Source organism: Ixodes scapularis, unplaced genomic scaffold, assembly GCF_016920785.2.
Source record: "Ixodes scapularis isolate PalLabHiFi unplaced genomic scaffold, ASM1692078v2 PGA_scaffold6__148_contigs__length_123643588, whole genome shotgun sequence".
In the NCBI taxonomy this organism is placed as follows: Eukaryota; Metazoa; Arthropoda; class Arachnida; order Ixodida; family Ixodidae; genus Ixodes; species Ixodes scapularis.
Window position 1 is genome coordinate 9,012,335 of NW_024609881.1, and position 25,540 is coordinate 9,037,874.

At 44.9% G+C, this 25,540-nt stretch overlaps 1 protein-coding gene and 1 long non-coding RNA gene across 4 annotated transcripts in view; one reads left to right on the plus strand and one right to left on the minus strand.

Annotated features, from left to right (window-relative positions):
• The window catches only part of LOC8042239 (meiosis regulator and mRNA stability factor 1), a 262,432-nt gene that overhangs the window by 188,958 nt on the left and 47,934 nt on the right, over positions 1–25,540 (plus strand). For all 3 annotated transcript variants that reach the window (XM_042294539.1, XM_029971129.3, XM_029971130.3), the window contains exon 19: positions 6,310–6,449. In XM_042294539.1, the coding sequence (XP_042150473.1) occupies positions 6,310–6,449 (140 nt within the window). The remainder of the gene's footprint in view (positions 1–6,309; positions 6,450–25,540) is intronic.
• LOC115312415 lies at positions 17,411–23,562 on the minus strand. The gene is made up of 3 exons (XR_005714821.3): positions 23,515–23,562; positions 21,257–21,450; positions 17,411–17,447 (listed from the first exon to the last, which is right to left on the minus strand). It is a non-coding gene; the product is annotated as an uncharacterized LOC115312415 (long non-coding RNA).

The following is a 25,540-nucleotide window of genomic DNA, read 5'->3' on the forward strand; positions in this document are numbered from 1 at the left end:
GTTGCGCCCTAGATGGGTCCAATGTATTCCACACCAGGAAGTGTGCGTTTGTGTGCGCTGCGCCAATTATTATCTTTGTATTGCCGCTCTAGAGAACGTTACAGGCTCAACATTCAACACTGGTGAAATGAACTCGGCATTTCTGTGCGACCCAGCAACAGAACTGTGCCTTCAAGGAGACTGTGATCACTGCCCAAAAGGCCAGTTTCTTACACTCCAGGAACTTGATATCCCGGAGGATGAAGAGATTGTGCTTGCAACATGGGAGTCCGGCGACCTTGTGAAAAAAACTTTGGAACCTGAGACTTTCCTAAAAGTCATCCAAGTGACGGTTGGAAGTTGGGTACTTCACAACCATATCCGGCAAACGCAAGGTAAAGCGATCTATGATGAAAAACAGTGCATGCAACGCGGGAGCATTGTCTTTCATTTTGACTTTGCTGAAAACTGGACCATCGTGCTTCCTGACGAAGTGCAAGCATATCACTGGAAAAAAAAAACAAGTTTCGATATTTACATGTGTAGTGACGCAAGAAAATCTACAAACAGCTTTGCCATCATCAGTGAGGACCTGTGCACGACGCCGCTCACGCTTGCTTGGCTCTAGAAAAAGTGAAGGAGTGGGTTGAAGACAACGTTGCGGTATACTCGTACGTGACGTACGTAAGTGACGGCGCCGCCAGTCATTTCAAGAATCGCTACCAGCTTCACCAATTTGCAAAGGACGATTGCCCACAAGCCCAGTGGTTATTTTCTGCATCTGGACATGGGAAAAATGCATGTGACGGAGTTGGCGGACTCGTGAAGCACCAGGCCACGCTGAACAACCTGAGAGAACGTTCAGTAAGCGCAATTCAGGCGGCCAGGACAATGGTGAGCGTTTTATGAAAGAAACTGAAAGGCGTGCATCTTGTATATCTGGACGAAAATGAGGTTGTTCGGTATCGTGAACAAAAAAAAGAAGAGTGGCTGACGGTGCGCGCCTTCCCTGGCATTCAGTCTTGGCACGCGTGGCGGCTCAGCAAGTCGTCAACAGAAGGGACCTGTGACGTATATGTAGCACGGATAGTCGGATCTGCTTGGAAGCAACTTTATTAAATGGGTACAGCGAGGAAAACCTTAGCGTAAAGTGCCGAATTTGATTTCCCAAGGACTGCTCATTTTGAATGCAGGGACATCTTATTTATCGCATTTTTCTTCACGGGGTATTTAACCTACTGTTTTTGTTGGTGGTTACTAATAATTTTTATCTGATCACTATAAAAAAAATCCCAAAATGTTATCCTCGAGCAGGATAAAATATATCGGCTTGCCACGATTCATTCATACACCGAGAGCATCGAAGCTGCTCCAGTTAGGCACTATGGCATCCGTCACCTGAAATTGTTTGTAATCGTAAATACACAGCCAACCTAAATATCTTACTATTATATCTTTGTTTTTGTGTGTGGAAGTAAAGCTATTTATTTTACTCTAGATGTAAAATATACCGGAAGGTACAACTTCACACTGCATCATCTTTTCTCAAATCATTAGTCTCTAATATGATACCACTTTGTACGCTTATGTAAAATGCTATATATAGTTTCTCCTCCCTTTTACTGTGTGACCGATCACTCTTTTTATCAATGACCTCATCTGAATAAATGTATATAAAAGATTTGTGCAAGTTTCATGAAACTGGAACTCAGAGTCACTTCTTGTATAGGACACTGCTAAGTGTAGGCTTTGAAAAAGGACCCTACTTTGGGGAGTTGTTTCTTCTTTCTCAGTGCAATGATGCAACATGTTTTTAATAGAAATGAATGCCGAAATAGAGTATAACAGGGTACCCAAATTTTAAAAAAATCGAAGGTGGTGTTTTTTTTTTATTTGCATAGGAATTTTTCTTTGTTTGATTTTTTTCCCATGTTTGCCTAAATATATTGTAACTATTGTGTCACTCAGATACCTTATTTATTTTTTCAATAATAGCCATATATTAGTAAAATAATGTCTGCAAGTTATGTAATAATGATTAAATTATTTCATGAGATACAGATTTCCAAAGTTTGCCATTTGTCGTTCGAGCAGGCATGTTTGGCAATTTTTAGAAAACTAAATAAAATTTTAATAAATATTATTACTTTATATTACAAGCAAGTTGTACCCATAGTTTGTTTGTAAAAAGTTTTAAAATTCTCCTAATTTGATTGTTTTAATTATTCACTTTCAAACTTGCCCCCTCCATCAGTGCGCGTTATTGCAACTGTCCACCTCTCCCTGCCTTACGATTTTTCTTGTCTCCAAATTTTTTTTCTGGTCAAAACTAAGTGTGGATTTGTTTATACCAGACACTAGACAATAACATATAAAAACATCAGTTGATTTAAAAATGTCGACCAGCCACCCTTTGGCCGATCTTATCTGAAATCACCCTATTATAACGCGAGCCGAGGCCGCGTCAGTTTCTCGCACTCGGGGGCATAGCAGAAGTGAAAAGTCAATGGAAGTGGAAGAAATATCTGCTTATGTTTTGACAGCACTCATCCTCACTGCTTAGGTCCTTCCGCTTACAATCCACTTGGCGACTACGCAGGTATGCAGCAGCAGGGCACCTGCTTGTCTGGTAGTTCCCTTTTCTTCCGTGCGAGCCCCTCGGCAGCCCACAATCCAAACAAGGCACGAAGCAGAAGCACCAACACCAGACCACTCTGGAGCAGAAACTAAACAATGCGCAGGCAGAAGACTGCTGGACCCGATACATGGCTGCTGTAAAAGCCACTTTTGCTGCTCCAAAGACCACTTTTGCTGCTCCAAAACACCGTTTTGGCTGCTCCGAAAGGTGCTCCAAAACGGCTTAGGCCAATCACATCACTGATCTCAGAAAATGGGCATTTTGCAATATTTGGTCTCAATTTTAAAGAAGAAAAAGGACACCCGGGATTTCATTTTATATAAATAAACAGATTGCTGTTAAATCTGAGCAGACTCGTACAATATAATATGAAATAAGAAAAAATATGTGGTTAGGTGGCGCAAGTCACCGTCCAACTACCGCTATGCATCCATTCCTTTGTCCATCTGTCCTGTTTTAGAGAGCCTAGATTTAAAAAAGGGAACAAGCGAAACTGAAATGACGAAGACGGCTTCTGCGCAGATTGGTCGTAAGTGTGCATGTATTGTTTGTTACGTGGAAAGAAGGCGAGCAAACGGAAGAGCGACGACGTCTGTCCGATCGACGCTTTCGTCTTTTCGTCACCTTCTCGCAGTTCGTAATTCAAACGCGGCTGTCGAACAGGTGGAAACCCTCTCAAATCTAGGCACACTATTTTTCCGTTCCGTTTCGTTCCAAATCTGATTTTGCAGCATGCGGTTCCAAAAGAAAGACGACGACCACAACTCGGCTGGTTTCATCGGCGTTGTTAACATGGTTTCTATATGTGATCTTGCAGTCGCCGATTTTTGTGAGTGTCGCGAGTGTGTTCTACATCGCCGCTTCAGTTTAAAACGAGGGGCTTTACTCGTGAAAAGAATTGGGCATGGTGCGGAATTCCGGCCTCCCAACCATTCGTCCCTGGAAGTGGCGCAAGCGGGACGTTTCGGTAGTGATTGAAGATTAGATTGCGTCACTTTCATGAGTACATCTGTGTGCTATAAAGTTTGTGGCGTTTGTTACTTTTCTTTTTCTAACCTATGCGTTAGATTTTTCTGGAATGGTAGGACCAATAGGTGGCTCTTGCATGGTCTGTCGAGCATCATGGCGCTAACGTCGGGAGGAAAAACGGCTCTTTCGTCTGCTCCGCGTTGTCGGTGCGTCTTTGGCCGAATAGATTGAATATTCGAGTAACCGAATACAGTGTAGACCACATATAACGTATGTCGCGGGAGTCGCGAAAATCCGCACTATAAGCGGTACCGCGCTATAACCAAAACATCAATTTTTCAGGTCAAAATACATGCCATCAGACAACTTACCTTTGTAAAAGAATTTATTTTATGTTAGATGAAAAATAAAGCTTAGTTTAAGGAAAGTCTTTATTTCACCAGACTAGTACACTTCTCTCTCAAGTGTGTCGCACATTTTGAAAGAAATGAGCGACTTTTGCCTGGCGCAGCCTTTTAACGGCGTCGCGGGTTGCGGACGGACGTTGCGAACGTTTAGAATTGCTAGCCCTAATCACTTTTCTCCGGCGATGAAAACGCGTGAAAATTCGCATCCTTTATACAGTACGTGCCAGTAATACCTTCAACTTGAGCACAGGCATGAAATGCTCCAAATAAGAAATCCAGGCGATGTTCGAAAACACAAACGCTTAGAAAGCACCACTGTAGTCGAAGTAAACAAACACGACGACACGGGCGTTTCTGCCGTCTTGAGAGCGCCGCCACAACATCGCCGCACGAGTAGGTGGATCTTCCCTTCTAGTACGCGCTGGGTTATCATAGCGACACACAACGAAAATTCGCAGTCAAGGATAGCGCTTTTACGTGGAACGATGAGCTTCCACCACGCCGTCTGCGTCGACGATCACAACCGACGCCATGTTTGCGGATAGAAGTAGCCGGCCCGCGACCGGCATGCAACGCACGCGAACACTTCACGACCTGCGATTGGTCTGTTGTTGGGGTTGTTTTCCAACGCAGCGGAGGGATGCACGCACGTGAACGACACGTGCGTGCGTCCCTTCGTTGCTATGGCAACTGAAGCCTCTCTCTCTTCGCTTCTCCACGCTTCTTTGAGCAACCTCCTTGCCCCGCGAGTGCCGCTTGCGGCTCACGCCGTTATCTAGTGTTGCACAGGGAAGCGTGCTCGCTGCGTTGTTCAGTCGGCGAGCTGTTCCAGAAACCGCACTATAACCGGTATTTCCCTTCGTGCACCTGCATTTTAAGCGGTATGTAATTACATGGAGTTCTGTGGGAGGCGAACCGGTGGTTTAAAAAAGCTGTGTTATACCCGGTCCTGCACTATAAGTGGTTACGTTGTAAGTGGTCTATACTGTAGTAGGAATTCGATTGGTGAATCGAATTATTCGGGTACTTGCTGTTCGATTCGAATTTGTATATTCGAGTATTCGCACACCTCTACCGAAAACCTAAGCTGCCCAGATCACGCGTGTCAATAAAAAACAAACAAAAAACAACGTAGTTAGCGCTCCTGCATTATCTCGACACTCCCTCAAAACATTGGCGACCGTGAATCGGGCGAAAAACTGCGAAAATAAGCCAACGTGGAGCGAGCCGTAAGGCTGTTCCAGCGGCCTCTGGAGTGGCTGTTACAAGAAGTGTCGCCACCCCCGGGAGTCGGGCATGCCGTGCGCTGTTCACTGTCGTACGTTCGGGTTAATTTTCGAATCACGATCAATGATACTCGTTCGTGCAAATGAAAAGAATAAAAGAATTTGTCAAGTGAGTGCACAGAATATCGCGATGCTACAGGTACAGCCGACTGAAGTCTTAACAAGCCGAGGTGTTCTTGATACAGCGATTGTCTCGTTTAGGTCAGCGGTAGAATGCTTTGGTTCTGTTGTAAGTCGACCCCCCCAGTTCAGATTTCCAACAGTTGAAAAATGGGTCGACCTACATTTGTGTAAATACGGTAGCTATGTGACTTCTGGCATTCTTTCCTCCTCTATATTTCTCCCGTGCGCAGGTTTTGGTTTCAAGCAGTTGGGTTTCTTGGCTTTATTAAAAATATACGTGACTCTGTAGCAAAATCTTAATGGGGTAGTGTTCTTACACCACATTGAATAGCCTGGCAAATAAGGAAACAAATGATTTTGGGGGGGTTCAGTTTAATAATTTTTTTTACTCGGTGAAGCTGCTGCTTGTTGTTCATAACCAAGGTTTATTTGATTCAATATTCGGTCAGAGTGTTCCTCAGTGTTCCCGGCAACCTAGAAGGCTGCTGACGCTGTCTTTTTGGCCCTATCGCTTGTATCAAGTCGCTGCTTATATCAAATTCTTTTGCTATACCGTTGACTTAGTTATAACGAGGGATTACTGTACATTGTATTTATAGTACTTTGAAAATTGTGTAGTATGTATGTTTCTACGGCCTGAAGTTGGTCAGCCTGAACGGGCGATTTGTTTCTCAGCTGTAGGTGAGCAATTTAGCGACTGCTAGCCTTTGACATGCACAACGTAGTAGTGGTACAAGACTGCACGGTGGTACGATGCTCAACCAGAGGGAAACAGGCATGGCTGGGGATTCGGGCTGTGTGCTGACCCACTGTACTTGAAGTACATTGTTCCCGGTGTACGTTCACTTGTACTTTAGTTGAAGTACTTGTTGGATTCTTCAAGACTGAGGTCCATCAATGTTGCCAGGTGGTGCGACTGGATCGGCAGGCAAGCCGAGTGCGGCTTTCGGCCCTGCACTTGGCGGCCAGGGACGTTGTGGCAGTCTTGCGGGAAGCGCCGAACCAGGCCATGACACTACCGCAGCTGGAGAGAGCCTTCCGTAGTCGGTGAGTTTTGGACGTCTTTTGGCACATCCGAAAGACCTCGGGGAGGTTTCCCAGGGGAATTGGCGGAGAATGCCTCGGGAAATACACCTAGGAAGCAGATTTCTTGGTGTATTTCCTGGATTCATCTCGCGCGCTACTTGTCGAGTCAAAACAATTGGTCGGCGTCTGTTCCTTGTCGGCGAAAGACGAGCGTGTGTAATATCCTGAGCCCACCCCCCTGTCGACTGAAATAGATAAAAAAAGGGGGGGATGGGCCTAGGCCCAAGCAGCACAATTCACCGGCTCAAGCTTGAGCCTGCTCGGGCAGCCGGGGAAAGTTTCCCTGGCCCAAGCACCGTTTTGCTCCAAGGGGCAAGCTAGCCCCAGCCTGGCTAGCCGGCCCGGCAGTTCAGTGGGGGTTCCTTGTACAGCCAAGCTTGGCTAAACGGTGTAAAACAAGCCTGGGCCAGGCTGGCAGTTCAGTGGTCAGCCAAGCTTGGCAAAACGGTCTAAATGCATCCTGGGCCACACTGGCAGTTCAGTGGTCAGTCAAGCTTGGCAAAACGGTGTAAATGCAGAGTGGGCCAGGGTGGGAGTTCTCTGGTCATTCAATCTTGGCTATACGGGGAATTTACAGACTTCTCCCAAGGAAGTCTATCTTGTCATTCAAAGGATGTTTTTTGTGGCATATGATATAGTCAAACATCTCCAATTTTTGGTGCTGTGTGCAGAAAAAAACTGGTTGCTACCTTGTTCCGGATTTAGTGACCCACGATTAATGGAGCTGCTAAAGTAATTTTCTCAGAATACTTAAACAATAAAATGAAAGTTGAAAACATGCACGAGCTGCTGTATTTATTGTGCGGTTGGCATGCAAATGAAGCTGCAAAATCAAGTCAAGTTTGATACAGTGGTTTTTTATTTCATGTTCAGTACATGGTGCTAGCTTATGCCCGAGTTCCACTACAGCGACAAACAGAAACAAATGACGACAAGTCTCAAACCTGAGTCTTTCCCGATTTGACAGGCTTTGTAGAATAAAGGAGGCTATGCTTAAACAGAAGCATCATGCACGCGAGGGTATCTTTGGCAGGCTTAGAATCACTCATGCTTATTTCACGAGCACCGAACGAATAAACGCCGCCTGCCAAAAGTACCACCACGGGCATGCTGAATGGGTTGGAGGCTTGTAGCTGTCGTTTGTTTCTGTTTGTCGCTCTCGTGTCCCACTAGAGCGACAAAGGCTGGTTGCTGGTCGAGTATCTGCTGCCTGGCAACTGGGCTTCACAGCTAGTAGGTGGCTCTGCCGATTCGAGTACTAATGACAGCAGTTGTACATAGTTCACCCCATGGCCACCTCATGGCTGTGACGTAGAGCTGGATAGCAGCACCTGGAGAAGGAACAAGATAACCAGTGATGCATGTTTAGTAAATATGTTTTACATGAAGTATAAATCATGCTCCTAATTAAATTATAACAGCAGAAAGGCCACCCAAAAGGTCTTGGTGGTATCTTCAGTCTCCTTCAATATAAAAGACGTACTAAAAGCGCGTGGCCGAGATGACCGTGGTCGGGGGCGCTATGTGCGCTCCACGAGATTCTGTTCTGCCTCGAGGAAAGGACGCTCACTCGGTGCTGAACTGGTCCTGAACTTGCGGACAGTTTTTGGTTTAGGTTTAGACTAAGAGCGTGCTTTATCGGCATTGCGCCCACAGATATGATCATGGAGGCTCGAAGTAAGCATGCTCATTATTGTTTTTGTTATCAGTTGTTTGTGGTGTAAAATTTGAAAACAGGCGCAAATATTAATGTTGCACCCGAGTCTCATATTTGAAAAATAAAATGTCTTGATGAGTGGATTTATTAATCAGAAGGATGGCATGGACCATGCACTTTAGAAGTGAAAATAATTGCCTTGACTCGGGCCAGTTTCTCTCGGACAGCCATTTCAGAATTAGTGGCTGTGACATAATGTGAATGAACTGCTCTCCACTGTGAACCCAAAAACTGATAAGTGTGCATTGCACTTTAGCAGAGCACTAAGTGAGTTCCCCCTTGGGTAGGTTGGGATCTCCCAGAGCACACCAGTCACTGCCTCGGCCAGGCGCTCCCACTGGGTCTTTCATACTGCAGGAGAATACATAACGCAGAAACTACAGAACTTGACAGTGACAAACATGATTTCCCTCCATTTGTAGAATACTACTGTCAGTAAATGCAAAATAAAAGCCAGTTAGAGCACCTCAATGTAAACACCACATATAACATACAGTACTGTGGAAGGTTGCTCAGATCGTTTGAAAGCAGACTTTGAATTGCCGCAAGGGAATTTTTCTTGATTCTCTTGATAGTAAAACCAAGCCATAAGTACAACTTCACTGTAAAGACAATGTTTTCTATCTGCTTTTCATTAAATGCATAGAAGTACTTTTTGGTATTTATGTTACCTACCTCTAAAAAGACGAAGGACCAGTAAAAGGAAACACAGACACAGTTACGTACAAAACGAGCATGTTGGTAACAGTAACTAAACATGAGGAAGACACAGAGAAAGGGGGGGACAGACGGACAACGAAGTTGTCCGTCCCCCCTTTTTATGCGTCTTCCTCATGTTTAATCACAAACACAGCGCTGTCTTTACTTTTACTGGTCCATCTTTTTTGCGCTGTTTTAACCCATTCAATATGACCACCAATCAACTCGCCCAACTTTACACCTTGCTACCTCTAAGGTTGCAATATAAAGTGGTCTCAACTTCCACTGACAGCCCTGAAGCTATAAACCCACAAAAAACCAAATTCCCTAGTAATTAAAACGACACAAAAGAAAATCAGATCAGAAAAACATTCAGTCTGACTTGATTATATTGAATCAATAAACACAATGAATGTGAGCAATATTCTTGTGAAATTGTATTATAAACTTTCAATGTAAAATAGGATGAGAGTCCTATTAAAGGGAAGCTACGGAGCTTCTTGGAAAAAATGAGGTAGAAGTGAATTCTAGTGTATTTTTACCCCGTGAACCCGAATACCCAAACCATTTGCTGCGTAAGTATCGTTAAACGCGAGAAAAACGCGAAAGACAGTCGCTGTCCATGACGTCATCGACGGCTCTTTTGGCTGCCCAAGGCTAGGGGGGCGGGGCTTCAGCCCTATTTTGAAATTGCTCTTGTAGCTCTCCGGCGCGTCGCATTGAAATATAATTTTGATATCTGTTATTCTAAAGGCCAAATGAATGCAATTCAAGCGTTTTTTCTCAAATGTAGAAGTGCCCCATCTTCCCTTTAAAGCAACCAAGAGGAACAACAACCGACCCCGACACGACTTAAATACATTCAGCATGCACACGAAGATACCTTTGGCAGGCTTCCCATTTTTCGAGGCTCATGAAAAAAGCACAAGTTATTGCAAACCTGCCAAAAGATATCTTGGTATGCATGCTGCATGGTCTTGGGGCTTAAAGGGACACTGACAGGGTATTTATGCTCGCCGAGGTTTTTAGTTGTACGTGACATATGAGAGCTCAACTACCCAGAACAGAATTTGCGGCTCGAAATTCGGTTTCTTTCCGCCCGAAAACCGCCGATCAAGAACTGGCCGGTTCGAGTCTCGCTCACTCTCTTTTTCGCGGTCACGGGCCGTTTTCTAAGGTATCGATGCGACCACCAAATTTAATCCAAGTCGTGGGTCACTGAAGGCACACACTCAATATTAAAAATAGAAAAAAATATGAAACCCATTTTTTGTGGCTTCTAAAAAGCTGTAAATACGTTGATTAAAAAAAAAGTTCCACAGACAACCGGAAGCATTCTGTGCGTTCGTCGTTTCGCGTATCGTGGGACTCGCGGGGACGACGATGGCAGCGGACGACGGGCGTGGGACCTCTATTTCAGAACTGTCGTTCGCGGTACCGGCGAATTCTGTTTACCGTTAAAAGAGAAATTTGGGACTGATCAAAAGAATTGGTATTCATCCCGTACGACACGCCCGGCCATCAAGCCGATTTGCACGAAGACGTCGCCGAGCCGTCGCTCCCTTCTCGTGGCTGAAGACATCGCTCGCGCAAACGTCAAGCACGACGTGTCTACTTCGAGTTGAATATGCACGCGTACGATTTCTTCACTAGGTGCGAATGTCCCCAAAGCGTGGTGCTTCCCGACTTCAACCCGGGAGTGCTTTTGCTAGAGAAAAATCGACAGCAAACTTTCCAACTTACAGTTTACCGGCTGAAGTATTACCAAGGAAAGAGATACCCCACAAGAGAAATGCGGCAGTAGCTCAGTGGGAAAGACGTCCGGTTAACACGCGGTAGACCGAGTTCGATCCCCCGTGAAACTTTTTTTTTTTTCAAACATTTTGTGATGTTTACATATCTTTTTCTTTTTTTTGTTTACAATCATCACTGAAGAAAAAAACAAAAAAATAACAAACAAATGTTGTGGACGATACTTCACTGAATTAAATGGTATGGGATTTCCGTTTTGACACCTGCGAACTCAATGTAATCACTTTCCACAAAATGCAAGGAGCATATAAATCAGGTAGCGTCCGCTTTCCGAGGTGCCCGTATATGTTCTACAGGAATTGCAGCCAGCCATTGGTCCCGATCCCGTTGATCTTTCGGAAACTCTGTCGCACAAAGCCACTTTTTTTCGGACGCAGGACATGTGAGCCAGCTCTTCACGCAACATCTTGGGTGTATTCTTTTCGGAGCCGATCATGGAAATTCACCACGGGCACTCACTACTCATCTCCAACTCCTCAATGTACAAAACAACTCATCTTGGAGTACAGAACAACAAGCGGAACAAACATAACTGCAACAAAATCGCACGGCGAGCAGTTCCCGCACGCCGCATCGCACGCCGCATGTCGTGTCGTCTGCTACGGAGAGGAAAAAAAAAAAAAAAAAAAAAACGCACGGTCGGGTGTAGCCACGTGACTTCCGCCACTCACTCTCTTCTCTCCACTTCTCCGACCTCTGTCGGGTTTCGGTTTCGGTTTCGAGCAGTTGCGTCTTTTGGCTTTATTAAAAAAGTACGCTACTCTGTTGCAAAATATTAATTGGGTAGTCCTCCGACACCATAATGAAGCGCCTGGCAAAAAATTAAAAAAAATTTTTGGGGGGTGTCAGTGTCCCTTTAAGATGGCAAGTTGGCTATTCATCACTGAATAATATGCCAAAAAAACACAGACACAACAAAGGAAGATCTGGACAGAACACTGCATAACCTTCAACTGAATGGTTCGTATAAAAAAACAGAAATACATATAGACCCTTTCAGGCAACATTTCATGGGTGCGCCGCCGCCACCTTGACGTCACGTGACCCTGCCGCCACAGCCGACCTTCAGTTTCTCGCAGTTGCTCCGCGTTGTGTGCTGCACCGGCCACCACCGGAGCTTTGTTCTCGAGTTCTTTTACGTTCTGCGTTGAAATCGTGTGTTTGCTTTAGGTCCTTTCGATATTTCGGGCTTTCATTTAATCATTTGATATCGACATTTGAACATCGCTCTTATATTTTCTTATTTATGGAATGGAATCGGACAGCGAATGGATCAACGATACAAGATTATGGCCTAGGCTTCAGAGACCATTAAGTTCATCACATTTTGTTTTTATCGCTAATAAGGGCAGTCAACACCATTGCGACACATAAAAATTTCAACTGACGCTGTAAGGCTATCGCAGTCGTGCTTCTTGCTGCATGTGCGAACTTTAGACATTGTTTCTGTAAGTAAAAGCCGAACCGCATGTAAGTGCTCAAGCGAGCGGCGAGACGAGCAACGGCGACAACGATGAGAGTCAGCGACGAAGATTTCTCGCTGTCGCCCGTTGCATCGCTCGGTTTTTGGATTTCTAGAAAACGTCGCTCATCGTTTTGGTCGCTTGCGTGCGGTTTGCCTTGTCGCGCGACTGATCGAGCGAAAGCGAAGCGAGTCGCTTGTCTCGTTGCTCCCCAAATCGCTTTCATGCGGTTTTCTAGAAATCCAAAAGCCGAGCGCCGCGATGGGTGGCAGTGAGAAACTTTCGTTGCTGCCTCGTTGTTGTCTCTCGTCTTGCTTGCTAAAGCGCTTACATGCGGTCCGGCTTTTATCTTTGGAAACAATGTCTAAAAGCGCGCACATGCACCGAGAAGCACGACTGCGATGCCTCACTGCCGAAAATTTGGGGGTTTTGCGTGCCAAACCAACGACGGGCATCTGGAGATGGCCTCACTGCGTCAGTTGATATTTTCATATGTCGCAATGGTGTTGACTGCCCTTTATTAGCGACAAAAACAAAAGAATGTGATGAACTTACATGTTCTCTGAAGCCTAGGCCATGATCTTGTATCGTGATCCATTCACTGTCCGATTCCATTCTATAAATAAGAAAATACATCTATATTGAAACATAGGTATCAAATGAATAAATGAAAGCCTGAAATACCAAAAAGACCTAAAGAAAACACTCGACTTCAACGCGGAACGTAAAAGAACACGAAAACAAAGCTCTGGTGGTGACCGGTGCAGCACACAATGCGAAGCAACGGCGACAAAATGAAGGTCAGCTATGGCAGCCCGTTAAGCGCGCCGACTGGTAGCAGCTCGAGTAACTGACTCCCTAAAAGCATCTATACAGATAAAAACTGACATCTGCTGGCAGAACACTGTAAGGTCAAAATGCACTTCCTCAGAAACCGGTGCCACTAGTTCCACAGAGAGTGAAATTCTGTCAGACAATGACACTAAGGGTGCACCTCAGACAAGAGTTGTTACCCTGGTATTTATCCAGAAGGTCACCTAGCAATTCACTGTGTCCATTGTGAGTGCAAGTCCAACTTAGAAAAAGACTAATGGCATGGGCTGCTACAAGACAAAAGCAAAGAGGAAAATTCACAATGCCTTCTTGATGAAATCCTAGAATAACAACTCATGTGAGCCCACCCTCATTACTAATACATGACAAAGAATTCCACGGTCTGCAGAGCCAATGATGCTCGTTTCTGGGGGAGTGCGTTCATACGACGCATCAGCCCACTTCACATGGCGCAATTTCGCTTGCAAATTTACACCTGTGACGTCAGGCACTGCAGCTTCCCCCATGCCTATATTTCGCTGCATGAGTGACGTCAGAACAGCAAACTCGCAAGTAAAATCACACCATGCGAATCAGGTTTACAGTGTTCACACAGCATGTGTTACTTCCTATCAGTAGATATATATTTTTACCAAAGTAAACTATTCAGATAAAAGTTAAGACGTGTCCTGCCAAGATCTTCCTTCATTTCGTCTGTGTTTTTTGGCGTATTATCCAGTCTTGAGGCATATCAGTGTCAGGTGTTTCTCTTTGTCGCTCTAGTAGGACTCGGGCATGTCTCAATAATATGGATACTCTGCTATATAAAAAACGTTTTCGGGGACCAACCGGGTAAATAACTGCATTTAGTCCTGTTATTATGCACAGCTCACATTATGGACGCTTTTGGGTAGGAACGGAGGTGTCCATTTGCATGAGACATCACTGTCATATTCCCTAGTGTTGAAATTAATGACTGCATGCTCTGAAGCCACGTAGCAGGTTTCTCCACTGAACACTAATGCGTAACGGTGGCATGGCAGATGTTTGTGGCTGCAGAACACACCGCAGGCAAATGATATCCAATGTGGACAATCATGGATATTTGACATTAGAATCAACCAACAAATAGGCCTACATGTTGCTGTCACAGAATTGAAAGATTTTTTTCTTCGTTGGATTCCGTTTTGAGTAAGATGCACAAGTGCCGAAAACACGAGCTCGGAAGAGAAGAAAAAGAAAAAAAGAAGGAAGGCGGAAGCTGCCTAGAGCTAGGCTTCAGTGGTTGGAAAAACAAGCAAGGCTTCAGTGGTGTGGGAGGTCGAACCCCGAACAAGGCTTTGTCAAGATGGTTGGTGGGCCCTGAGAAAACTTCGACGATGTGCATGTGCTTGTGAGCGAGCGCTGTTCGGCACTATAAGCACCCAAGCCACCACAAGTTCTCGACTCCGACTGATGCCGCAAGGGACTGGGACCACCACCGACATCTTGGGACCATGATTCGACTTTCCTCATACGAAATGTATAGCGTCTTTGATTTGGCTTCTGTTCCCTCTTTGTTACGCTTTCAAAGCTTTTGTGATTTTCTTGCCCCTGTTACGAAGAGCAGAAGGCTTGCAAGATATGTTCTTTTCCTTTATTATTTTCATTTTTTTACGACCGTTTGTGCGTCCTGTGCACCTTTTCTTTAATTTTGAATTTCATTACTAATAAATAGTGTTTCGAAATGCCAGGTACAAGTCACTCTCAATTCCTACCGCCTCTAAGGAAGTCCATCACCTAGGTGTGGCCCTAGCACCTGGACAGCGGTCCAATTCAGATTACAAGTTGGTTTGTTTATGGCATCTTTTCCAACCGAACCTGTGACAAACTGGCATCCACTACAGGACTTGAACCTGTCACAAGTTAGTCACAGGTTCGGTTGGAAAAGATCCCATAAAAACAAACTTGTAATTTGAATTGGACCGCTGTCCAGGTGCTAAGGCCACACCTGGGCGATGGACTTCCTGAGAGGCGGTAGGAATTGAGAGTGAGTCGAGCCTGGCGTTACGGAACACTATTTAATAGTAAAAAAATTCAAAAGTAAAGAAAAGGTGCACAGGACGCACACACAGTCGTAAGAAAAAAAGGAATAAATAAAGGAATAGAACATATCTTGCAAGCGTTCCACTCTTCATAACCGCAGAAGGAAAAACACAAAAGCTTTGAAAGCATAACAAAAGGAACAGAAGCCAAATCAAAGATGCCATACATTTGGAGGAGGAGGAGAGTCCAATCATGGTCCCAAGATGTCGGTGGTGGCTTGGGTGCTTACAGCGCCACACAGTGCTCACTCACAAGCACAGGCACATTGTCTAAGAGTTGCTCGGGGCCCACCAACAGTCTTGACGAAGCCTTGCTCAAGGTTTGACCACCCAAACCCACGGAGCCTTGCTTGCCGTTCCACCGGCCATAGCGCCGATGCCTTGCTTAGCGTTCCACCACAACCACACCGTGCGCGGGTTCCACCTTCTTTCTTCTTGATCCCTTCCTCCGAGATTGTGCTTTTGGCACTCGCACATTTTGCTCAAAAAGGAAACCAGTAAAAAGAGTACAATAACCACTGAATTCTGTGAGAGTTGTTATGACTGTGAATGTCTAGAGGGCAAAGTTGACATTTGCAACAAAACTTGAAATAATAAGGCATGTGGAGAAGGAGACAAAAAGTTTTGTGTCACTGGAGCCCACAAGATCTTTGTAAACTACTCAAGAAACGGTGTGACATAAAAGCGCGACAAAACACATTCTGACGCATGGCATGTTAAGACATCGAGAAACCACTACAGAGGTGGTTTAGAGATGTCGGGGCAAGCAACATTCCTATATTGGGACTAATCTTCTAAAGGCATGTGAAAAACTCCTTTTACTCTTGAAGTGAAGAATCTTCTAAAAGAATGTGAAAGATTCCTTTTAACTTGATGTGAAGAACTTCACTGCAAGTGGATAGCTACATTAACTTAAGGGTAAACACTGGTCTTGGGGCTTTTTTTCTTATTTTATGACCAAACCCAATGAAACTGCACAGGCTTGTTCAGCTTTTTGTGCTGATTTCATATACCTGGTCATTTTCTCAGTCAGTAGAATTGTCTTCAAAATAATTAAAACTTGCCTGTGTTTGTTTAGAAAAACAATAGAAAAAAAACTGCTCAGCAAAATATTCTTTTTAACACATGGCTAGGTACTACGAAGTGTAGAAAATACAATGTTGGAAGCACTTTTAAGATAAACTCATTATTAGTGATTTTACCACATATTGAAGTTCATTGCTCAATGCATGGTTAACAAGTAATAAAGCAAAAGATCAACTAGAAAATTTTCTAGACTTGTATTAAAAAAATCTGCTCTCAACATTGTATGCTTCACACATTCAACTACACATTTCAGGAACGGTTATATTTCTATCTGCTCTAGATGCTAAGATATCCCTCCTGCAAATTTTTAACGAGTCAAAAAATTGTGTTTTGTGAAAACAATGTTTTAGAGTCAACTTCAATGCGCATTCAGCCCACATAGATATTATAAACTGATTTATAGCTAAATATTCATCCACGAAATTATAAGCCTGGTAGATTCAGAAGAACAACAGCCATTGCCATTTTCAAAAGAATGCAGTTTTAGGAAGTTTTTGGCTCCAAAGACCCATGTCCCCCCTTAAGGGCCACCATGGCATAGGAGAAAAAACCATCTAAGGGATGGATAGATAGATGCAAACGGCTGTACCTTTTGTAACAAGCAGTAGTGCCAGTGTATGTGATGGGACTATTGTGGTGGCAGTGCCAGCGTCGAAAGAGAAAGTCAATGGTTCAACAATCAATTGAAGCCAAGTATGAAACCAGAAATAGTTAAATGCCTTGCCAAGGAAATTGGCCTGCAGTGGCAAAAGCATCCCTGGCAAGCGATTCACAGTTCGCATGGAAACTAACAGAACAAGGCCCAGATATCAGAGCTTTTGAAAACCAACACGGATGGCACCACAAAAATGTATTCTTAGTGATGGGAAAGTTTAGAATGCCAAATAGTATGAGCTGTTGCAGTAAAACCATCATATACGTATGAAACATGAAATCATGGATGACTCGGGATCCCTTTGGCTGGGTCTTTGGTGGCTCGTGGACTGGGAAGCCGAGTTTCTGGATAAGCGTCCCAGCGTGTGCTTACTTGGTGACATGTGCCGCTTAACACTATCCAGTTCCATTCTAGCAGCCAAACACGACATCCAAGCTACATCCGTTAGACCAAGGCATAATTCAAAGGTAGTCTAGATTGTGTTTACCATTTATAAATGTCCAGTCACGTCTGCAATTTAGCCCATCCAGAGGCTTTCGGAGACGGTCACAAGAGCCAGCAGCTTGCTTGGGCAGCTCACTGTCAGCCACTCTGTCCTTCCATGCACCGTGCCACCTCCATGAGCTCCCACTGAAAAACAAAAAAAAACAGAATCGGAAATTATACCTGCAATAAGAACATCTCAGCAGCACAGGCTATGTTATGGTGCCTGGAATGCGCCTCCAACTGGTTCGTTTAGTGTTCTATATAACCCATGTACCAAAAGTGGGCTCTAAGCGACAAAATTAAATGACACCACAGGAGCTGGCATGTCATGCTGTTGGATGTTGCAATCCTGGCAGTTAGTTGTACAACTTCTGGCAAAAAATATATGAGCTAACACAGCTGTCATTGTCCTCACAACATTTAAAATCCTGGCTGACAAAGCTTCTATGGACTGTCAAGCTGAGGGATACCCTCTCTGCCCCCCTCCCTTTTCCAGCAGAAACTACCTCAACTGTCATGATGTTCACAGCCCGGAAAAGATCTCCTAGAAGTTTATTCAGGAGCAACTAGGGTATCTATAGAGACAAACTCTCGCACTACGAAGCCATTCCACAAATCTGCCATAAGCAGCAGCAGTTCGTTGAGAGTATAGAAGTTTGCCTTGTAAATACATTTCGAGATGAAGTTGCATCTCTGGATTCTACCAAGACTCTAGTTTCCAGCAAAGATTTACGTTGGCAGGCCGGCCGAGTTGCTGAGTAGGAGGAAGGTGCATGTGCCACACCACACGTGTCTTTTGCTGACATTCAGACAAAGGAAGGCTGAATATCCCTGATCGATACTGATTAGGCTGGAAATCTTGAGACTTTTCCGATTGCCGAATTTCTCAACAATACCAATTTTCAGCTCATAGACAGCCTGAACAGGGTTGAGTTAGGTACTAACGGCCATTAACAACTGCGTGAATTACTGTACACATATGCGGTAACTATACTGAAGCCCAACTTATTCTAGTAACGCACAACACCATAAAACTACCAAAAAACACCGAGCATGCACCCGCGGCAGAGTAAGCGCTCAACCCCTACTTTTGAAACATATCAACTCATCTAAGGACATATTAATGCCTATTCCTCTATTTTAAGCAAGTTAAAAAAGTACATGAAAGAGACATCAGGCACCCTGTCGCCATGGGCGTTTATCTCCACGACTGGCAGACAGAATGGGGATAGAACGAGTAGAACAGCAAAGCAGGAAAGGAATAGGATGGCTGCAGTCGAAAAGAGCTAGAAAGTGATATACTTGGGGACAACGTTCCGTGGCAATGGAGCTAAAGCTAGAGAGCCAAAGGACACCATTTCACTGCATAGCTGAATATAGTTCAACCATAATAATTTGATGGGTGGAACGTAACCAATTAAAATATATGTAAAATTGTTCTGTTTAGCTTTGACTTTAGAATGTTAGCATAACATTAGCCAGGATGTGCCAAACCTAGAGCATTTTCTTTTTAGCTATTTTGTGTTTTCTTGGTTTAAATTCACCCTAGGTTTTCTAGCTCCCTGCAAAATTAAGATGGCATCTTTATCATGCGCATCTTTGGGCGTCATCAGTGTGGTTTATTGCAGGCACACGCTGTGAGCTCGCCCCTTTGTTTGACATGTAAGATTTTTATGAAGTTTGGCAACCAAGAAATCTTAAAACAAACCAAGCAAGTGGTGTGCAACGTGTATGACAAATGGGACAGTGGGAACCGGGACTCCTAGTTGTTTCCGTATGCCGGTTGGCTAGCAAGCTCACTGGTGTGTGTGAGCAGGGGTGGGGACGGAGCTCGGGACCCCTGGGTTCTGCAGCGCAATCCTCGCTACACATATTCTGAGCTGTGGTGTGCCAGCGACCCCCTAGGGCCAGCCATAACTGAATGCGATCCAAATGGAATGCGACTTCGCGTCGTGGAGTGTGCGTGCTTCTATTTCTGTATATTCCTCCCGCGCAATAGTTTGTCAGCACCAGAAGAGTTTACAGATAACTGACCTCAAAACGCGGCAGCACTCATGAAATTCGTTCATGTGGCAATTTGGGTCAGGTGGTTCATGATCATTGACAAGCGCCAAAAAATAGACAGGGTCAAGAAGTTGCCACTGGCGCACTCGCAACTAACATTATTGAAAAAAAAAAAAAAAAATCTGTTACATTGCTGTGAAAAATGTCAATCATGATTACAACCAATGTAGACCTCTATCAAGAAATTCATATTCTTTTGCTGATAAGGTTATGGATGTGTCACTTGTACAACTCGTGCCTTCGGCTATAATCTCAAACACCTCGTGTAGCTTTTTCTAGACACTTTATCTGGGTACCTGGCCAAAAATTTGGTGTCATTAAATGACGGGAAACAAGGGCAGCAGCTGATGTGTGTTGTCGCTGCAGCAGCGGCCCTTGGAAAAGACAAATGCAAAACTAAACACTGCAAAAAATTCACAGAATGCACAACCAAAGTTGTGTACGGAATCACAATGTCATATGGTTCTGTGTACACAGGTCAGACAGGCCTACGTATTAATGATTGCGCCCGCGAACGCGAGGTGGCCACACAAGCGATCTCCATCACGACATCTGGCCACACACTGCAGACGCTGCTTTTGCTCCCAGTCGTTTAAAGACACCAAATTTTTGGCCAGATACCCAGATAAAGAATCTAGAGAGCTACACCAGGCGTTTAAGATTAAAGCCAAAGGCACCAGGTGTACAAGTGACACATCCATAACCTTATCGGCAAAAGAATTAATTTTTTGATAGAGGGTTGACCAGTTGTAGTCATGACTGACGTTTTGCACAGCTATAATAATAATAATGTTTTATTTGAATCATGCCCCAGAACGACCACTAGGTCATAGTGTGGTGGCACATAAAATGGTAGTACATGACTTAACACAATGTCTTCCACTTGTAAAAAAGAACAGACTAACATTAAAGAATTAAACGAATTAAAGATAAAAATTTAGCTCCCTTCTAAACACCGATATATCTGAAAAGATATCAACATGAGAGGACAGTTCATTACCACAAATCTGCATCCTTACCACTTACTATATAAGAAATTTTGTTTTTAATAAATGTTAGTTGCCGGTACGCCAGTGTTCACGTCAAATTTTTGTCTAGGTATTTTTCCGGCGCTTATCTACTATCATGAAGTTCGCAGCTTTTCCTGATTCGACACTGCCTATCTTCGTCAGCTGAGAGACAAATTAAATTCTAGGAGATTGACCACGGTGAAATCTACCTTGCAAGTCTGTCCGAGTGCTTCAGCCAAAGTGTTGGCTTACGCTTAAAAACGGGTGAAGCCTTCAGAAATAGATCTGAATATGCCTGCATGCTCGGCGATCGCGGTTCAGCTCCCTCAACCGCAATCCTCGTACAAAAACATGCACTGAAGCAACTGCGTGGTTGACACGCCAAAACCCTAACTGAAACCGAGACAAAAAAAAAAAACAAAAAACGATAACTATTTGGTGCACTAACACAGAGCCATTGGCACTGCCTGCCTCCCCCCTCCCTAGTTTTCTCTTCATTGCCAAAGAAAGTTGTGCCCAAAAAAAGATGGGTTGCTTTTTTGTTCTAACTCGGAAGAATAAATTTAAGGCTTTATAACAAGAACAAGCAAATGCGTAAGCAACCATTCTTTAGGATGTTAATTTGCAATAAAAAAAAAAAAAATAAACAGACGGTTTGTTTTTACGTGTTTGCACAGTCAACCAGCTTTGCAAATGGCAGCTGTTTGTAATTCCGTGGTCAGACCAAGGGACCACCCGACCATGTACACCTTTGCTTTATTACCTACCCTATTCCCCAGCTCTCCATGGTCAGCCCCAATTTAGAGTGGGCAATTGCTCGGTATATTACAATTTGTAATGGTGTTATTTGTTTAGGAAAACAAAAGGTCAGATAAATACTAGCAGGGCTCTGCGGAAGCGGTGCATGGGCCCCGTTTCACTTTTCACAAAGCATCCTGTCTTGAAGGGCAGCAGAGAAACAGGTTGGGCTGATTCGCCTGCAGGCCTTTGCTGAGTTGATGGCTACTATCCAGACTGGCAGCTGATCGGCAGCTTCCAGCCACCTGCAGTTTTTTCTTGATGATACAGACTTCCTGCAATACCATGAATAAGAATCAGACTGATATTCTGGAACAAAAAAAGAAACCAAAACTTGCTTCACAGATCAACAAAAGAAAAAGTGCCAACATTACGCTTCTCTTGTTGTCGACAGTGCAAAGACCATGATGACAGCACCATTAAACTCAACCAAACAAGGAAAATGAGCTTCTTCATGACGTAATTGTATTAAGAACCCGGCACGCAGCCGGAAGGGGGGGGGGGGGGGGGGGGGGTAGGAGCCTACCTCACCTTTTCTTTAATACCTACCCTATCCCCCCCCCCCCCCCAAATCGTCCATTTTGCTGGGCCCTCCCCCCCCCCCCCCCCCCCCCCCCAAAAAAAAAAAAAAAAAAAATTCTGGTGAAGTGCCTGTTAAGAACAATGTGCATGTAGAGCTTAGATACCTACTGGTACCTTAAGAAATCCCAGGAAGCTAAAAACAAATTGAACACCACTTAAAAATAGCACAGCTCGCTTGATAGGCACATGCACAGCAATCAACAAGCCTCTTGACATGTTCTGCAGTGCAGGGATACAGATTAAAAATAAACACCGGGAATGTGATCGATATCCTTTGGGGCAGTGCAATGCGCAAGTTTATCCTGAAGCTACTGTTTGCGCATGCGCCTAAGAGGCGTTAGAGCTGGTTCACACTGTTGCAGCTGACTACGACCGAGTTGAACAAAACAGGGTTTTAAGCCGCTTACGACTGCCATTATTACTGCTGGACGGCGTGGTCATAAGCCGTCACAAGAGGCTTAAAGACTGCTTTTGTCGAAATCAGTCCTAGTCGGTTGCAACAGTGTGGACCAGCATTAGACTAAAATTGTATCCAGCTTTGGGTCTTTCCACAAATGTTTTAAGAGACTCCCTTCAACTTTACCAGGGCCTCAGGTATTTAAACGTTGTAGTAAGTAGGGAGCCATCACATTCAAAGCTGGATCTCCTTGCTTTGTATGTGTCTCCCCAGTACCACTAAACGTTCTATACCAGATCAGAGCATTTTAATCAAATCATTCAATCTCTTTCCTCAGCCATGTAAACTACTTGTGCACCCACGAGTTCTACAAGTCACGAATGTAGCCGGGGTAAATTAAAACGTCGCTAAGGCAAGCAATAATAATCATTATTAGCGACAGTAGTACCCTGGGTGGCTCGCAAGGCTAGACATATATGCAGGGGCCCGTACGCACGATCGTCTGCTAGCCAATCAACCAGAGCAAGATGATCAAAATAACAAACAGGCAACAAGGGAGAAAACAACAAGAACGATGAGATTAACAGGGCTCGGTCAACACTTTTAATACCCGTGCGACACGGGCAACTCGAATGCCATTTACAACGAATGACAATTGTGTGATCGGCGAATCAGCTCGCTATCTGTCGCGCGTGGAATGCGTCACGCCCGGAGTGTCGCGCGCCGATTGGCAGTCCGCTCAAATGTCATTCGTTGTAAATGGCATTCGAGTTGCCCGCGTGTCCCAAGTATAAGAAACTCAAGGCCCGAGCACCTCAAACCCAACGCCACGCACCGCACGCCGGCGCGAGGCACACGCCGTACACGAGCACAACGACGACACCCAGTTAGGAGCGTGTCCTATCAATACGCCAAATGCCAGCGCCAGTCGAACCGCGCCATCCCGCTGGACGCGGCGTGAAAACCCAGAACGCGCGGGCCGGGAGTTTCAAAACATTGGGCACAACTCAACGCTGCCGCTAGCATGAAAAAGGACGAGACAACACGCAATCAAGTGTTTAACAACACAGAACAGTTCACTGATAGCAACGCGTATTTTAGAAACAATCTAGTCAGCGTCTCTGCAGTGCTCCGGTGTCGCAGAGCACTCACGGGATTCTCAAGATAGCGGCACCGCGGCGGCGCCGCCGCCGCCGGTCAGTGCTAAGACGATTTCACTTTTTTCGACTCAAATCGTAGAAAAAAGTGAAAAATCATCCGAACTACGGTGGCAACGTGAGCTACGTTGTTCCGAAGATGATCTAGCATATCTGGATATTCTTCTAGCATGCATTATGAATACGAAATCGGCAAAACTTACCTAAACTCGGATCGACCGACGCACTCCAAGAAAGGCCTTTGTGTCCTCTCCGGAACGAACAAGGATCCAGAAGTTGCTTGCGGCTTTGAATTGGCACGAAGCCAAGCCAGCCAAGGCAGCCAAGGATGGAAATACGACTTAATAGTTTCGGTTTCGACCCCACTCTATCTCAGTCCATATTTCTGGGGCCGGTGTCACTACGGTTGACATTACTGCAGTTATCTTACTCTATACGAACTTTGAAGTCAATCGAATGCGAGCAGACATAATTTCCCAGCTTCTTCTCCTGTTATACGTTGCTTGATAACCTTTGTTTGCTGATTGGAATCTGCATCAACTCATGTCCATCTGGTCCTTCAAACAAACGGTGTTCAATATCTTAATTCGACTTGATTTCTTATTTGTGAATACATGTAATTGCTTAATCATTCACTGGATATCTGTTTTAAGTTTTTATTTTTTTGCTAAAAAAATGTACGTATTTTTTAAGTTTTTTTTTTTTTTTTGGTTTGGTTTGAATTACAGGCCGTGTTTTGTGGCTCAGTAAAACAGGTTGATTTGAGAAATTCAAGATCATGTACAGCTGACAATACACCAGTGATGTAAATACAGGGGAGGCGGGAGAAGCGTCCCCCCCCCCCCCCTCCCCCTCCACCTTAGAAAATATTCCTGGCTGCGTCGCTAAATGAGCATAAGAGGCACTGCGTTTTTTGCGTTATCAACATACACACAAATCAAAGGAGGGAGAAGCTGCTTCATCTGAAAACTTTCAGTTTTGAGATGAAGCAGCTCCTTCCATCTCTTTCCACTTTTGCAGAGCGAACGCTCGGGAGGAGCCGACCCCCTCCCCAGCGTTTACTTTCAACCTGCCAACGAGTATGGCTGTATTTTTTTTTGTTTGTTTTCGTGGACCTTCTAGATCGCTACAGCTTCAGTGCATACAGCGGTGTAATCCCCTCGCTAACTTGCTGTGCGTGTCTAAACAGAAGACCTGTTTCCCTCCGGAGCGGGATCGGCGGCCGAGTGGGCTACAGCACACCAGCTCGGAGCACGCGGAGTGAAAGCTCGCGCAACAGAACCCAGGGATCCCGGGTTCACTCCGCACCCCTGTCCGTTTCAATCTGGATGAACATCCTACCGGCGCGCTTTCGTGTATCATTACTGCGTGATGCATGTTAAAGACCCTGCGCTATCAGTTGTACTGCATTGGCTAAATTTTTCATCTACAGCTGGGAGACTCGTCGGCCATTGAGGCACACCAAATTCTAGGCTGTATAAACATACACACTCCCCAATTTTTCTCTGGAGCCATAGCTACAGGTTCAGCGCACGTGATCAGCGCATTCAGAAAACTAACTACAAGAGCACGCCCACGAGGCTTTGCGTTGCCTCTAATTTGCACGTGCTCACCCCAGCTTTGACGAAATTGGAGCCCTGCAGAAGTGGGCTAAAGCGCACACCCAGCTCGACGCGCGTGGAGCGAAAGCTCGCGCTGCAGAACCCAGGGATCCTGGGTTCGAGCGCCACCCCTGCCCGTTTCGATCTGGATGAGCGTCGTACCGGCGTGCGGTCGTGTATCACTACTGCGTGGTGCACGTTAAAGACCCCAGGCTAGTGGTTGTACTGCACCGGCTAAATTGCTCATCCACCGCGAGTGACTCGTCGCAACTTTAAATGGCTGACCAACTACACGCTGTAAAAATATCCCCATAACCCAATTTGCAATTTTTGCCCTGCAGAAGTTACGCTAACCTTGATGACGTAGAACAAATTAGTTCTGAACACGTCGACGCGTGCACCGCCAAAACGTGCCCCACATGTCCTACACTTCGTTTCACGCTCAGTGCGAGCGAAAGCAATGCGAGTTCGATGCTGACACGTCACGAGCTCACCTTCGCTCGTATTTATGGTGAAAGAGAGAATGAAGAGTCATAGAATAAAGAAATGATACAAAACATAGATGTAATCTATGTTTTGTATGTAGATAGTGTAATAGATGGCAGGGTAGATCTATGTCATCTATGTT